Genomic DNA, 16,716 nt, shown 5'->3' on the forward strand with positions numbered 1-16,716 from the left:
GAGGTCCATGCATGTTTGAGTTGGGGGTGGATAGCCCTCTGTGCCTGTCTGGAGGGCTGACTCCTACACCTAACTAAGGGATGGCAGTAGTGAGGACAGTGGCATGGAGTGCCAGGCCTGTTTCAGATATTAGCAATAATATTGAAACTTCTACCATTTATATACCACAACCAGCTATTCAGCCTTGGGGAAATTATTTACCCTCTCCGCCCTGCATCCTTCTCTCCTATAAAAAGGAGACTAACAGCATGATTGTTAGCATCCAGTGAGATGCCACCTTTAAGCTCTTAAAACAGCGCCTAGCACATGGTGAGCACTCAGTGACTGTCAGTCTTTGTTATTTATTGAGAACCTCTATGTCCCAGGCACGCTACAGAGGTCATTCATTTATTCCCCAAACACAGGAACTGCATTAGGTACAGGGATCAGTGATAGACAAGACAGCCTACTCATTATTTTCCAAACACCATTTCTAACCTACATGAGGTGCTGAAATGGAAATGGGCTTGTCTGAGGGAGGTTGCTCAGCTAGTCAGCAGGTCGCCTGAGATTTAAATCCAGCCCCAACAGGCTCGCTGTATTCACAGCCTGCCCATCTCCAGCACCTTCCTTACCTTCATCATCATCATCATCAAATACTGGTAACCATAATTTGTACAGAGAATGAATATATAAGTTTAATAGTTATTAAAGTAAGATAGTAGACCCAAATATGTAGTTTTCAAGCATTTTGATTTGATTTATATATCTCAAATACTAATTTATATGCATATAATACTTTCTTTATAAAATATGCAGTGGTACAAAGATTTGTATGTATATGGGCTTTTTTTAAAATTTGGATTTATAAATGGTTTGGAACAGGTTGCAGAAACATCATCTGTTGCTCTTTTTAATATATCTTGAGCATGCTATGACACATCCTGAAATAATTTGCTTCAGAAAAAATAACTCCTTTCTCTCTCTTTTTTTCAAATGTAACTGTAAATATTACTTTGATGTACATAATTGCTGCAACCATCTCCATTTGAAGGAAGGCTTCTAACCCTTCCATCTCCCATCTCCTGCTATTGTCAAGAAATAATAAAAACTGTCTTAAAATGCATTATTCAAATGTATTTAAGGTAAACATTGAAGAAGTCTGAGAACAGCCACAAATTTCCCTTTGCTTAACGTGGTCTTGAAAATATTTCAAACCGTCTGTTTTACAGGCATTCATTCACTCTGCATAGGGAAAATATTTCTTAAACCACATCTTAGCATCCCAAGAATGCTTCTTGTGCCTGGCACATAGTAGGAGCTGGACGGTGGTGACTGACTTGAGTTGAAGTACACTAAGATGCAAGGATTGGTGTAACACTCGGGGACCCTCGGATGCCTACAAGAGCAGAGACTGCTTGGGCAGGGCATGGTGAGGGAGTTCTGGCTGGCCGCAGGAGACCTGCAAGCCCTCTGAGCACCAGGGTGTTGCCCAGGATCAGACTGCTGGTCAATGGCAGGGCTGGATTTGATTGACTTCAGGATCAATCTCTAGTCAGTCATTTCGTCCCATTACCCCCACTCTGAGCTTTAAGACTTGGCCTTAAGAAGATAGGATTTTGTCTTCATCTCTGCATTTTCAGTAGCCTGTGCAAATCCTAGTGCCACAATTGCTCAGTAAATGTTTTGCTCAACTGAAGGACAAAGAAAAGAAACCATGTAGGCACATGGCTCCCTCTAGTCTCCTTGCTTGTGAGCCCTGGCCGTGGACTCGTGGCCTGATCCATCCATGATCCATCATTTAAATCATTCACCACTGAAGAATGGAAACTTCCCTCTCAGTGGTTGTCTCTTGGGCTGTTTAGAGACTTGGGTGGGTGGGAGAAATAGCTCTGGTCTGAAATGCTGTGGACACCTGGGGGCTTCTCAATCTATATACCTGCGTCACGCCCGTGCTGGTTGTTCAACCCACATCAAATCTCTTCTCCTTCTGGAGACTGGTCTCCACATAACTTCTAAGATCACCGACAGCAATATAATTCTATCACGCTAACATTGTGTGTGTGTGTGTGCGTTTGAGTGAGGTGGTCAGCTTATTTGCCACAGAATCAAAAATTTCACTCCTCTATTAATAAACAAGTAAATATTCTGACCTATTTTTCAGCAGAGGGAAGTTCTGGAAGTTTAAATCACTGGATCCTTCATTTGTTGTCTTTCTATTGCCCCTGGGATGAAAGAAAATAGATTATAGTCAGGAAATAGTAAGAAGCCAGGGGAAAAAATTAATTAAGTGCATTCATTCCTAGAAACATTCACCCAGTCAGATTTCAGTAATTAACGTCTCACAATTCCAAATCTCTCAGCATTTCCATTGGGGTTAAGAAAAATCCGTGTTTAAAGTAATTTAATTACCTTAAAACATTTTTTAATGTAAGAGCTTTATTTTACGAGGGGTTGTAGCATGGGGTGAGGGAAGTGCCCCAGTCAGGATGAGGACATGTGTCGATCTCCCGCTATTAGCAGGGTCACTGGGGACACTCCTTAAGCTCTGTGAGTCTCCGTGAGGTTGCTCTGTAGGAGGAGGAGCATCATACCTTCACCACATGCTTGATGGAAGGCTGTCAAAAGGATAGTGCTCATGGGCCAAGGAATGTTTTAGATGTTTTCCTCTGTTGGTGGAATTTGACCCCAAACTAGCAGACATCGTCCGGTGTCGGAAGGCAGATTATTTAGCAATAGCAACTCGAATTCAAATAATATTTATTGAACTCTCCTATATACTTTAGGCACTTTGCTATGGCATTTTCTATGAAGAGATTAAATTATTTTAAATTGAGTTAATTTGTTCAAATTCAGAAAGGCATTCACTATCATAAACCATCACTGTTATGTATCCCTAGTTCATCTAATTAGCTAAGTTTAACATGCTTTCCTTTCTCTTGCAGGCATTTCGTGAGCATTATCAGACACTCACTGATGACACTTTCCTCTGGAAACTCTACAGCTCCCTGGTCAGCTCCTCTGACCTCACTGCCCTCTGCCCTCTCCATGTGGGCCAAACTTGCTTCCTCTTGGCCCTTGGACGTTCTCTCCTCTCTGCCCAGGGCTCTTTCAGATACTGTTCCCTTTTCTCAAACCCCTGTCGACCTTCTTCTCCTTCACTGGAACTCACGCTCTGAGTTCAGCTCAAGTGTCACTTCCTCAGAGAAATCTTCCCAACAGAGAGACTGGCTCCTTCATGGCACTTGTCTGAGTTGTAATTGTCTTTTCTCTGCACTTGTATTCATGTCTGTTAAGCTGGCTAAACTACCATCTCCATGAAGGCAGCGGTTGCCAGGCTTTGCATCCCCAGGGCCTGGGTCAGTGGCTGGCCCACGGCAGGCCTCAGTGTACGTGCAAGAATAAAGTGCTCCAAGAAATGCCTCGTGGGGACTTAAGACTCTCTCTCCATCTAGGATTTGCGTGTAGCCTATAGACTGGAACAGGATGAATAAAACATTTAGTGAGTTGTTTGGATATATTTTGTCACTATGTAACGCCAACACTGATGGCATTATTTCACAATTTCAAAATTATTGCATTATTGCCTTATTTCATTGTTTTTTATTTATCTGGGTAAAACCTGATTCATAAATCTATACCTGCACTCTGATTTCTAAGTTCTAGACATGGACATTGAACTATTTTCTGGGCGTTTTTAATTGGTTATCCTCCAGCAGATCCAGGCCATTTTCCTAGTACGTGGCTCCATTGCTCACTTAGTTTCCAAACCATTGCCCCAGGCACTCACCTTGAGTCTTCTCTTTCTCCCCCTCCATCATGGCCATCTTGCTAATTTGCGACCAGATCCTAGTGATCGATCGATCCCCAAATGTCTCTCTCTCTGTGCCTCCCTCTTCACTCCCATAAGCTATACTCAGTCTTAGTTCTGCTTTCGTTCTCTCCAGCCTGGCTCTAGTGTCAGCCTCCTGGCCTCCTGGGCTTCATTTATCCACCAAACTGCGGCAAGAACACCCTTTCTAATTAGCAGAATATAGTCAATCACCTCCCTTCTTGAAGATCCTCACCACTTCTCCATTTCTGCAGGACACAATCCAGACTCTATCATGATAGCCAAGATCCCTGCCCCTGTGGCCTTGAATACCATTCCTGTCGTTTGTGTCCATGTTTCCTGCCATTGTCTCCCTCACCCAGGCCCCCACACTGTCCCCTCCCATACTTTTGTATGCTCCCAGATCATTGATCAGATTATACTTTTTGCCTCCTTTGCATCTGTCAAAATACTTTCTGTTCTTCAAGATCTAGTTCAAATATTAGTTCCCCATGAGTTCTTCTGTGCTGCTTCCTTTTTGAATCCCTTTAGTATTTTTGGTATACCTCTGTTTTAACATTCATTCCTTTGTTCATGAATCCATTCATTCATTTACTCAACAAATGGATGTTGGACCTATTCTGTACCAGGCTATTTGCTAGGCAATGGGGTACAGTCATTAAAGAAGACAGATGAAGCCTGCCTCATGAATCTTTTATTGTTTTTGGGGAGAAAGGCCATAACTAAATAAACAATCTTATTTTATCAGACTGCTGTGTGTGTGCCTGTTCATGTGTCACGTTCCCCCAGAGTAGGGGCTTCTTGAGAGTAGCAGCATATCCAGCCATCTTTATCTCTCCCAGCACATTGGCTAGCTGACCCCAGGCATGACCTCAGGAATATTTGGAGGATATCAGCAGATGCATTGATAACGAATAGACGAATGGCCTGCCTATCTGGGCTCATACACAATAGTGAACTGTGCACTTAGTTGTGGAAAGTTCTTTGGATCTCTGATTCCAGGGAAATTCTGACCTGTCCCTGCATGGAGAAGGGGGCCCTCAGCTTCATCATATTTCTGGGTTATGGCAGCATTCCTATGCTTTGACAGCCTATGCAACATTGCCTAAATGGCTTTAACCAGTTCAATTTTAGGAGGATGGGAAGGATTCTGGGGATTTCCTCAACCTCTTCCTAGGTGCTTCAAGAACCCAACAGCCTGGGAGCTACCTCTGACCTTTTCAGAAAATCTGCTTTTGCCTTTTTAACTTTAAGAAGAGTTGAACTCAAGCTCTCTTTCCATTTCATCTTTACAGCACCAACCATCAGTAGTAAATGGGCAGGCTTTCTTCTCAGTTTCAAGCCACAGAAGAGGAAACAAGGGCCCCGAGAGTGGAGGGGATTTGGTTCAAGGTGACCAGCTGGTCCATGGCTGAGCCAGCACACACTCCAGGTCTCTGATCTCCTGCTAGGTGCTTGTTAAATGCGCTGCACTGGGACCAGAGCATGTGCTTGCCCAATGCTCAGGGCCAGGCCCCTCTGAGAACAACTAAGAAACCTGCGAGCGAATGGGTGTGGGGAGGGAGAATGGAGAATGAGGAGGAGGAGTTCTTCTTCCCACAATGGATTATTTAAGGAAAACATTAACAAAGCTGGCAAATAAATAGCTGTCTACCCGGACAGTATGTAGTTAAGGTCTATTTGTTTTTAAAATTCATGAAAAGAGCAGAGAACATTAGAAGGATTAGAAATAGGAGAGGTTCCCTCTCTGTTCCCTCCCCAGTTATCTGGTTTGAGTTTTGTTTGCTTATCACAAAGAAAATCAAAATGTTCCACCCCACAGTTTTCCTCCCCACCAGATCTCTCTACCTTAAATCAATCGTTAGGTTTCCAATTTTTAGACACACGATTTTTAATGTACAATGTTGAAAGAATTATAAAGTTTCAGTCTAGCACAGAAATGTTATTAATGAATGTTAATCACGATAGGTCAGAATTGTTGGTTTTGCATTAAATTGATATCTGACCTTGGAAGGAGATGTTCAACATCCCCAAGTTGGCCGTTGCGTCTGTGAGCCTGGGGATGACAGCTCTGTTTACTATGGTAGTGTAAGTAGATATGCATCATTTTACAAGGTTTCAAACATTTGGGACCAGCTGTCCTTCCTGTGAGCCACTCAGCCCATCCCACTCACATGGTAAAATAAATCAAATGAGCATTTTTAAACTCCTTCTCTCTTGTATGTCATTAACCCTGGTCAAATGCCCACCAGGGAAGTAACACAGGCCGATTTATTGTACAGAGAACTCAGCACATCCCAGAAAAGTGGGAAGTGCTATAGGTTTGTGGGGAAACTGAGGCACAGACAGTCAGTGAGTGAGTCAATTAATTGTTCTTGTAATCATCTCACGTTCTGCCGAAAAACAGCATATCACCCCACACGACCCAGCTTCTCTTCTTGACTATCCTCCCAGCACTTCAGGGTCAACACTTTTGGGCCATCTTTGATTTCCTTCCTCTCTTCTGCACCTCCCCCCTGCATGGTCAGTTAACAAAACCCATCTAGTCCTCCGTCACATGTTTTCTTGCTCCCTCGCTTACATCCCCTCTGAATCTTCCCTTTCCAGATCCTCATTACTTTTCAGGTAGGCCTAACAGAAGCCAGTTCTGGGTAACTGAATCAATATACAGTGGGTTGAACGATGTCTACCAAAACATATGTCTATCTGGAACCTGTGAATGTGACCTTATTTGGAAACAGTCTCTTTGAAAATGTAATTAAGCTATGATCTTTAGACGAGATCATCCTGGATTAGGGTGGACCCTATATCCAATGATAGGTTTTCTCATAAGAGAAGAGAAGAGGACAAAATATGAAAGAGAAGGCCGAGCTGAGTGAAGACCCACATGAAGATGGAGGCAGAGATTGGAGTGATGCTGCCACAAGCCAAGGAACACCTGGAGCCACCAAAAGCTGGAAGAGGCGGGGAAGCATCCTCCACTAGAGCCTTCAGAAGGAGCACTGCCCTGCCAACACCTTGATTTCAGACTTCTGGGCTCCAGAACTGAGAGAGAATAAGTTTCTGTTGTTTTAAGCCACATGGTTTATGGTAATTTGTTACAGAAGCCCTGGGAAACTAATGCACAGAACATCTAACTTGTCCCAAGGGACAGAAAATGACTCAGACGCAAATCCAAACAGGGCAATGCGATAGGTGCAAGGATAAAAAAATACATGGGATCTAGGAGGAAAAAGGAGGAGGAAACAGGTTAAATGTTTAAGTGTGGGGGTAGTCGATGGAGGCTTCCACGAAGTGGTGAATGAGTATATACAGGTATCTGCTGGACCTGACATGGTGAGTTGGGAGGTGGAGGGTAAGGTGGGGCAATATATTTCTAGAGTTAAAAATGCCTGCTCCAATCCTTCCTGGTCATTCCCCTCAAATGTCTCACCTTTACCTGTCTGCCCAGGTACATCCAATATGGCAGGTGCAATCTGACCAGCACAGAAAGAGCACTACCATTTGTTCTGTTGTGAAACTACACTTCTCTTAATGAACTTTCAGATCAAGCTCAGCTTTTTCCAGAAGCTTCTCATTCTGTACACTCACAGTGAGCTTGCAGGCTCCTGAGAAATCACACAAATTGTTCTTAAGCCATAAATCTCTTTCAAGGTCTTCTGCAGCTAGATTGTTGACTCCAAGATCATGAATAATAATCATGCATAACACTATAATTATAATGATAATAATAACAGCTCAAAACTTACATAAGATTTACAACTTATGGGTCATTGTTTGGCATTTCACACATATTAATCCATCGAATCCTCACAACAATGCTGTGAGGCTGGTCCTACTCATCCCCAACCCTGCTGGACTTCTTCATCTTGTGTTCAGCTCATGCTCCATCTCCTCAGGAACGGCCGCACGTCGGGCTCCTGAGGAAGCCCCCTTGATCTTTCGCCTGGACCCCTGCAAGAGCTCCTTAGTTGATCCCCTTGACATCAATCTCTTTCTATTCAAAGATCCCCTGCAATTTTGTCTCAGCCATCATTTCAACTCTTCAGTTTTATTTTAAAAACCGATATTCCAGGCAAACTGAATTTCTTGCTGGGCTGAAACAGAACACGTTGAAATACTCTGTTCGTGTGGTCTCCTCTGCCTGTGATTCATTTCTTTCTTCCTCTTCTCCTTCCACGTCTCCATATCTTCAAAGTCTCCTTGTTCTTCTGGGCCCAGCTCAGAGGCCATCTTTTCCAGTCATCTTTCCCAAATGTGTAGGTAGATGACCCATGTCCTCTGTGAGCTAGAATGATGCTTGCTCTCTACCTTGGTGGATGGCAGCCATGTTTCCTAAGCCCCCACCCCCATCCTGGGCCCCACTCTTTTCCTACTGCATCCTTTTCAACTGCTCTTGAAAGGCTCTGTCTCATGGTCATGGGAACAAAGTCATCTCAGACTCAAGTCCTTTACTGAACTGAACTGAAATTGGGAAGCAGACCCTGGTGCGATCCTCAAGTCAAATATCTATCTACTGTGTGCTGGGTATTGTCTTAGGACTGGGGACACAGGTGGACAAGACACAAAAGGTCCTACCCTCAAGAAGCTGGCAGCCACATAATTGGGAACCAAGCCGGTGAGCAAGGAGCTCATCCCCTATGCCTTTCTTTTTTCAGTGGCTTCCTCTCTTTATTTACTCCTGATTTGAATGGCTACCTGATTTCAGGACAGTCCACTTGGTTCTGACTTGCTTTTCCTTTTGGACACAGCCCTGACAGCTGGCTGTTGGATTTATACCTGGCCAGGAGGTAGCCCCTCTCTGGACCTCCTTCAGGCCCCTGGGATCCACTTGGGCTGCACTCCCTCCTCCAGCTTCTCCTGACTCATAGGGAGGCTCTGGGCTCTTGGCTAAAATGGACCAGGCTTCAATTTTCAAGGATTTCCACCTGCATGTCGTCATTGGTGTGCACATCTCCCACTGAAACTCTGAGTTCCTGTCATTCCCCTCACACAGAATAGCAGCAGAGGAGATACTTGTGCATGAGCAGATCCATAGATGGAGGCAGGAATCTCTTGAGGGAATTACTAATTCTTGTTTATTAAGGCAGAAAGTGGCCCTGGAATATTCTAGAATAGACTAGGTCTGCCTATGGGTTGCAGGTGCAGAGTGGAGGGTGGTATCTGAATTTAGCTCCTTCCTTTTCCAGAGTTTTAGCCTCAAAGATTCTCAGAGCGTGGGGCTCAATAGAAAGGTAGATATCATTTGCTTGAACCTGTTGATTTTACAAATGAGAAAACGGGCCCAGAGAAGTGGAATGACCTGCCCACACTAACCAAATGCTGACAGAGAAGGTTCTCCTGGCTCTACGTCCCAGGGGCTGGAGGTCCCTTTCATTTGGCCTTGGCTTCCCCAATGTTTGCCTTCTAATTAAGCCTTTGTGTGCCTTTTACATAAATTCTCCTCTTTTTCCTTTTGATCTTGAGGAGAGAAAGACAAAAGAAATATAATCCAATTTAGAAGGCAAGAAAGAAATCCCGAATCCTTTATGTCCAGGTTCCAAGAAACCCCATATAACCTCTTTCTTCTTTTCTTTTTTGTTTAAATTTTGATTCAGCAAAAGGAGACAAATGAACCAAGAAACATAGAGACCCTACATCTCATCCTTTCGAATGCTTTTTCCTTTCTTTTCTCTGTCTTGACTGTCAGGGGATGTAGCTTCTAATAGGCCATCAATGTATGTAATGAGCAAATACAATAACAACAGTGAATTACTCTTTTTATAGGTCCATAGATGTGTTCATAGTGGAATTTAATTTATAGATGGTCATGTCTGAAAGAGTCTTGATGCATGATGGAAAACAAGTTGAAAAAAAGCAATATGTGTATTTTTTAAAAAACCCTCAAAACAAAAACTTGATTTGTTTCTGGTTAGTACACAGCCAGTGAAAACTTAAGAGTAAAGGGGGACATAACCGACCTTCTGTGTCTGCAGGAACGCTGGGAGGGGCCTCATGCTTAGAGTGCAGGAGGAGCATCCAGAGACTGAGACGTCTCAGACAATATCCTTTACTCCATCTCCTGGTTCAACACTTTCTGACTCCAGAAGGTCCAAAGAAAGGATGGGAAATCAAGGCACGGAAGGGAAATGAGAAGAGAAAGGGGATGGTTTTATAATGTGCCTGCTACTGGACTTGGCTCCATCTTCTCTGCTGTGGGAACCTAGAGCCCATCTGTGCTAATCTCTCCACTTCCAGGCACATGGTTTCTCGCTTTCTCCAATCCATCTGCATGCTGCAGCCAATGTCCTCACTCTAAAATCTGGTGTTTCCACTGCCTATGGTTGTAGTCCATGTCCTGCACATGGCACATGGCCTCCATGGTCTGGTCCCTGACTCTCCATGGTTCTCTCTATAGCTCCCACTTTGCACCCTAATGGCAGCCATCATGAGCAATCAGCCTGTCCCTGAGTGGGCCTGGTCTCTCAATCTCTGTCTGTAAGCAGAGGAAGCAGCATAATAACATCCTCCCACATCCCAAGATTTCTGTGATGAAAACGTCCTCAGATTAACACCTGATGCAAGCTTCCTTGTTCCAGGCACATCTCATTTGTCCTCTCAGCAACTGAGTGCTGAGAGAGCTCAGGTAACCTGCTACACCTCAGTGAAGAAATGATGTTTACTGTATTTCCGCATGCCCAGCCCTTAGTACAGGGCCCGGTCCACGTGATGCAGCTGAGCTTCAACACCAATCTGTCCAATATCATGGTTCTGAGGAAGAAGCAGGAGTTTGAAATCAGTCCCTAAATCTAAGGCTAAAGGGCAAATTGACCTAAGACACTACTACGTGTCAACCACTTTTCTTAATTATTCCTGTTGACAGCACTATACTTTACAGATGGGGAAAAAGAGGCCCAGAGAAGCCAAAGACATTGCCTGTGGCCACGCAGCTGTGAGTGACTGAGCTGGGATTCAGCAACAGGCTTGTCTGACTCAAAGGCCATTTCTTTCTACTGCATCGTGCTGGGTTTGGTGGAAGTGGAGAGTGGCCAGGACCCCAGATGTACCCCAGGGCTTATATGTTGCCCTTTGTACCCAGTTGATTTCCCACCTCGATGAGCTCTGACTCGGCAGAACTATCTTAACGTTGTCTGGCTATGTCGGTTGTCAGAGCACTTAGCAAAAGATGATCAAACTTGGAAAGCCAGGTTGGATCTCATCATTATAACACATGTTCTCATCTGTGCTTCCCAGGGACTCTTTAATAGCATCATTTGGCACTAAAGGTATTTAGATTTTGCTCTGTTTTGAGAATGTTGTGAGAATTAAATGAGATAATGCATGCAAAATGCTTAAAACAGTGCTTAAAATATAATACACCTTCAATAAATATTTGGGCTGGAAATCTTTCTCAAAATTAATTCAACAATACATTTTTTTTTTCTCTTAGTGCACAGTATGGGCCAGGGATTGTTCTCGGTGCGTTCATCAGTGAGCAAAACAAAGATTGCTACTTCCCATGGACAAAACAGAAAAGGATCCCTGTCCTTGGGAAAGAGAAGGCCAACAACCACAATAAACGGAAAGATGTGCGGGCAGGTGTGACTACTGCATGGGGTGGTCAATGTGGGCCTCAGTGAGAAGGTGAGAGTGGGGAGAAGGCACTGCGGTGTCAGCTATGGGGTATCTGCAGGAAGCGCCTCCAGGCCCAAGGACCACTGGGGAGAAAGCGTGAAGGCAGGAACTTGGCTAAGCAGTTGGGTTAAGGTGAGCTGCAAGGCTGGCGTGGCTTAACAGGAGTGAGTGCAGGGATGGACTGGGAAGACAATCCAAGAGCTTTTGGGGGAGTGAGGGCAGATAAGTGAGGCTGGGCAGTCATTGGGAGGCCCTAGACTTGGGCTCCAAATAAATGTGAAGCTGCGGCAGGGTCTCTGACAGAGGAATCCAATGATATCAATGCTGTCTCCTTACCCTCTCTCTGACTGTTGTGTGGAGAACAGATATATCGTTGGGGGATGAGGTGGAAGCAGGGAGACCTTTTGGGAAGCTAATGCAGTAACCCAGGCAGGCACTGATGCTAGCTGGGACCTGGGACCACAGGGATGGCAGGGGGCGGGTGTGCAGGGGAGGTGTTATTGTCCTGGTAACAGTGGTTGAGACTCTGTGGCAGTCTTCTCCATCACCTCTCCCAACTGTGCCCACAGAATTAATCTCTCCTTAGTGTCAGTTCCTCTGGAAACTATTAAAAAAGCAAGTTTCCCAACATTTCATGTTTTCCCCTCTTCTGCTTTGCATTGTTTATCTAACTACTTGGCTTTGTCTGTGACGGCTTGCTGGAGGTGTTCTATCCCACCTGGAGCACAGACCACGTTGTGCATAGGATTCCAGAGGAAGAAGAGAGCCAGGGGGCTGACCAAGTGCCCCTAATGCCCAGGCCACCCTCAGTGGTGACTGCCACACTGGCTGGAGAAGGACAGGGCAAGGCTAGTGGTCCTCACTCAGCCTCTGCCTCACGGTGTGCCTGCCATCTCCGGACCTTAATTTCTCCAGCTGTAAAGTAAGAATTCAGATTAGTTGAGTACTGAGGTTCTTCTGGCTCAAACTGCACTGGATCCAGTGATTAAGTTTTCTCTCCAGCAGATGCCTGGGAGAGATGGCTGCAGAGGCCTGCCTGGTGGTAGGCAATTTTTGTAGGCTGTTAGACCTCCTGGGTGTATGGTATGCAGCACATTAATGAGTGACTCAAATAATGGAAAATGCTGTCATTATAGAGAAGCCAGGAGCCCTGGGTAGGTGAGGTTTGTCCACATAGGGTCTCAGAGCTGAATTGTCTTGCCCTGTTCCGCAGGCATTTCTGATGCTCTTGTGTCCCCAGGACTCCCCTCAGGAGACTCCTGCTTGGCACAGATCTCTTATTTTCCAGAAGCCTGACTATCATGAGAGTTAAGAGCATGAGCTTTGGAATCAGCTAAGCGGCAGTGTCTGGTTTTCAGCCAAGGCAGTCTAGCTCCTCGTTGGTCAAAGTGCGGTCCCTGGTTAGAAATGTGGAATCACAGGCACCACTCCAGCCCTACAGAACTGGAATCTGCATTATAACCAGAGACCAGGGGACCTGTGTGCGATTCAAGTGGGATAGGTTTAATGTGACCTTGGGTAAGTGACTTGATCCTTCTGGGCTTCATTTTCCCCGTCTGCAAAATGAAGCCAATAAGAACACCTCCTTAGAACTGTCATGAGGATCAAATGAGTTAATATGTGCAAAGCCTTGTTGCTTCTTATGAGTACCCACTCTCCTAACTAGAGAAGTCACCTGGCCACTGTTAGTTCTGGGTGCAGTAATGACAGAAATCAGAAGAGTGAATGGTGGCCGGTGCAGTTCTCCATGCACCTGCCCAGCACATATAGGGGTTAAATAACTTTCCCAAGGTCAACTAGTATTTAGGCAAAGCCCCAGGTCTTTTTTTTTTGGTGAGGAAAATTGGCCCTGAGCTAACATCTCTTGCCAGTCCTTCTCCACTTTGTATGTGGGACAAGGTCACAGCATGGCTTGATGAGCCGTGTGTAGGCCTGCACCCGGGATCTGAACCCATGAACCCTGGACCAATGAAGCAGAGGGTGCGAACTTAACCACTATGCCACCAGGCTGGCCCAAGCCCCAGGTCTTTTAACAGAAAGTCAGTAATGACAGAGGCCTTCAACATCAGACCTGAATGAAGAGGGGGAAGGCAAGCAGGGGCTACCCTGGGTTATCAGTGGTGTGCTGGAGCCAGCTCATACTGCACAGCAGAGCTGATTGTTAAAACGTCAGGAATTTTGAGAACCAGCTGTTAAACACAGTCATTATTAAAAATTGATATATAAAATTACAATTGAATAAATCATATTAAAAACAAAGGTAATAAATGTTCAAAATGCGTCACTTTCTAATTATTTTACTACACTTTGCTATTATCTACAATCCTGATGCTATTTGCATCTATTGTATCTGTATGGTGGAAATAGGTGACTATGTGTTCTTCCCAACTCTGTGTTTTGTGGCCTCTTGTTGGTATTGACTGTGGGCATGGTGGGAGCATTTACACCACTGAAATTGGCACATGCTACAGGTCAGGGTTTGATTTATTGCTTTATCAATCCAGTTGATAGACTAACCTAAGAAAATAATGGAGGAAATGTTAATAAAGCAGATTTAATTGAAAAGTGTTTCATGTCTGTAGCTGTTAACATTGTGAATAATGCAAAAACTGAGGACATATTTTTCCAGTATTCAAAACTACTTTCTGATTCATTGAAGACATTGCTCACATCACTGATGGACAAGTGAAGTTCTGGCATACTTTGTTGTTTCACTTCTGTATTTCTCATTAACATAAAGGAAAAAATCAATCAATGTTGATGTCACAAGTATACTCATTTATCAATTGCAACCATAGGTTGCCTAGGAATATAAGAATTTAGTGAAAATAAATGGAAGCATTCTGTAAGAATCATTTGGCTATGTGGGATTTGTAACAGAGTACAGTATATTTCATTATTATTTGTAAAGTGTATAGCATACATCTTTATATCAGTAAAATTTATAACAAACCTGTGTACATGTATACATTTTTTTTCTAGGGAGCTGTTTGTTAAACCTTTACTAAAATTTACCAGAACACCACTGGCTCACCCATCCTGAAGCATCACCATCTATAGTGAGGTCCTAAGGCAGAAGGAGCTCGGCTTAGGCGCCAGAAATAGCTGGTAGATGGCTGGTGACTAGACCCTGGGTTCCTGGCCTGCAGCGTGGATTTACTGCTCTGAGCCACGTGTTTCTCATCTCTAAAGTGGGAACAATAATAATGTCTTAGCAAATTTGATGTGAAGCTGGGCGCCCAATAAAAGTTAATTCTATTCTCTTTTCAAGTATAGGGACACAAAAGAAACAAAATCCCATAGAATTATGCTGCCTTCATTCCCTCCCCTGTCCAAAAATATATGTAAATCAGTGGACCGCTTTACCTTTTCCCTTATGCTGATGACTTCAATTCTTTTTTTGCTATTCTCCAAGATCAGCTCCCCAGCATCTATTGTTGATAGCTGGGGGAGCTGTAAACCCAGAGCAGATCTAAGTTCAAATATCCTTTTCTATTTCCCCCTAAAAGAGAATCTTTGCCAACAGGATGGAATGAGCAAAAGAGGAGAAAAGATCCCAAATTCCTGTATCAACTACAACATAATGAGTCATTATATGTTATGGGCTTCTCATCAACGGGACTGCGACCTGCTGAAGGGTAGAGGCTGCTCATTTGAAATTACTTTTCTACTTTCATCTTTTTTTTCTGCAGTAGGCACTTAGTGGGTACCCCAAATTCTTCAGTAAATTAAATTCTAATTAGATAATGGTTAATGTTTGCTCAGAGCATTAAAAATAAAGACTTTAGTGATTCATGAGCCAAGCCAACCTTTTGAAGAGTAAAGTTTGACTTCCCAGGAACCTCTAATGTGTCACAGGTATTTTGTTTTCCTTGCATCATACAGCCAGAAAAGCGAGAAAGAGAGAAACGAGACTTGATTACTTCTCTGGCAGGCTCACTTTGTGATTGGAACCCTTCTCATCTCTTCCACTCTGTGTGCGGCCAGGAGAGAAAGAACAGCTTTGGTTGTTGTTTTTAACCTGGGCTGTAAGGAGGGGTCTGAGCAGGGAGGAAGGGTGAGCAGAGTGTATTCCTTGTCTTAGAATCACTAGCATTTCAGTCGTGAGGGAAAGAGTCAATGAGCTTATACAAAAGAATCAAGATTCTGGAGAGAGAGTTTCATAAAACTTTAAACACAAATTTACCATAGGACCCAGCAATTCCACACTTAGGTATCCAGCCAAAAGAAATGAAGACATAACCACACAAAGACCTGCACATGAATGTTCTTAGTAGTATTATTCATAAGAGCCAAAAATGGAAAACAACCTAAATGTCCATCAGTTGGCAAGTGGATAGACAAAATAGGGCATATTCACACAATGAAATGCTATTTAGCAATAAAAACACATGAACAATTACACATTCTACAACTTGGACAAACCTCAAAATCACATGAAGTGAAAGAAGCCAGGCACGAGAGACTACGTATTATATGATTCCATTTATATGAAATGTCCAGAAAAGACACATATAGAGAGATGGAAAGTAGGTTACTGGTTGCCTGGGGCAGAGGGTGGTTATCGGGGGACTGGGAATAACAGTCAATAGGTATGAGAAATCTTATTGGGATGATGTAAATGTTCTAAAACTGATTTATGGTGATAGTTACACAACTCGGTAAATTTACTAAAAAAAATCATTGAATTGTATACTTGAAATGTGTGAATTACATGGCATGTAAAGTATGCTTAAATAGATTTATATTTAAAAGAAAGTTCAGGAGAAAATTGCATATTGTCAGGCTCCCTTAGCTTTGCTCAACCATCAGTGAACATCCCAGGCTCTGTCCTTGCCCACGGGAAAGCCATGAGTAGCTCTGTGCTCTGCAGCACCCCTCACCTCAGCTGAAGCTCCGTAAAGCATTAGTCCTTCTGCAGCTGAACCTGCAGGTAAGTGAACACCCAGGGACCAAGTGCTATAACTCATTCTAACAACGCCCAACTATCTCCGAAGGCAATCGCCAGAGCCCTTTCACACTAAATTAGAGTGAAGCATAGTAATCACTGTTAAGAAAATAAACTCTCTCTGGTTTTAGGATATTTGTGTTTTTAAACCTGTCAGATTCCTGAGCCGCTGCCAGCAAAGCAGCATAGACGTCAATGGGGGACAGAAGGAGTCTTTGGGACTGTGTGTGGCTAATAATGATGTGGTCAACACCTTGCTGGAAATAAAATTAAATGTTCTGAGCTACCGTCCTTCACAGAGCACCTTGACAGCTCTCCGTGTGACAATGACCTCACTAATTGA

The 16,716-nt window shown here is 43.8% G+C and overlaps 1 protein-coding gene across 1 annotated transcript in view; it reads right to left on the reverse strand.

Moving 5' to 3' along the window:
- Window positions 1-16,716, reverse strand: part of CLNK (cytokine dependent hematopoietic cell linker) — a 114,295-nt gene that overhangs the window by 80,351 nt on the left and 17,228 nt on the right. The window contains exon 2 of the mRNA XM_087434742.1: window positions 2,133-2,204. Coding sequence (XP_087290868.1) covers window positions 2,133-2,204 — 72 coding nt within the window. The remainder of the gene's footprint in view (window positions 1-2,132; window positions 2,205-16,716) is intronic.

This window comes from Ceratotherium simum, chromosome 8 (assembly GCF_057802395.1).
Source record: "Ceratotherium simum simum isolate JZ-2026a chromosome 8, ASM5780239v1, whole genome shotgun sequence".
NCBI lineage: Eukaryota > Metazoa > Chordata > Mammalia > Perissodactyla > Rhinocerotidae > Ceratotherium > Ceratotherium simum.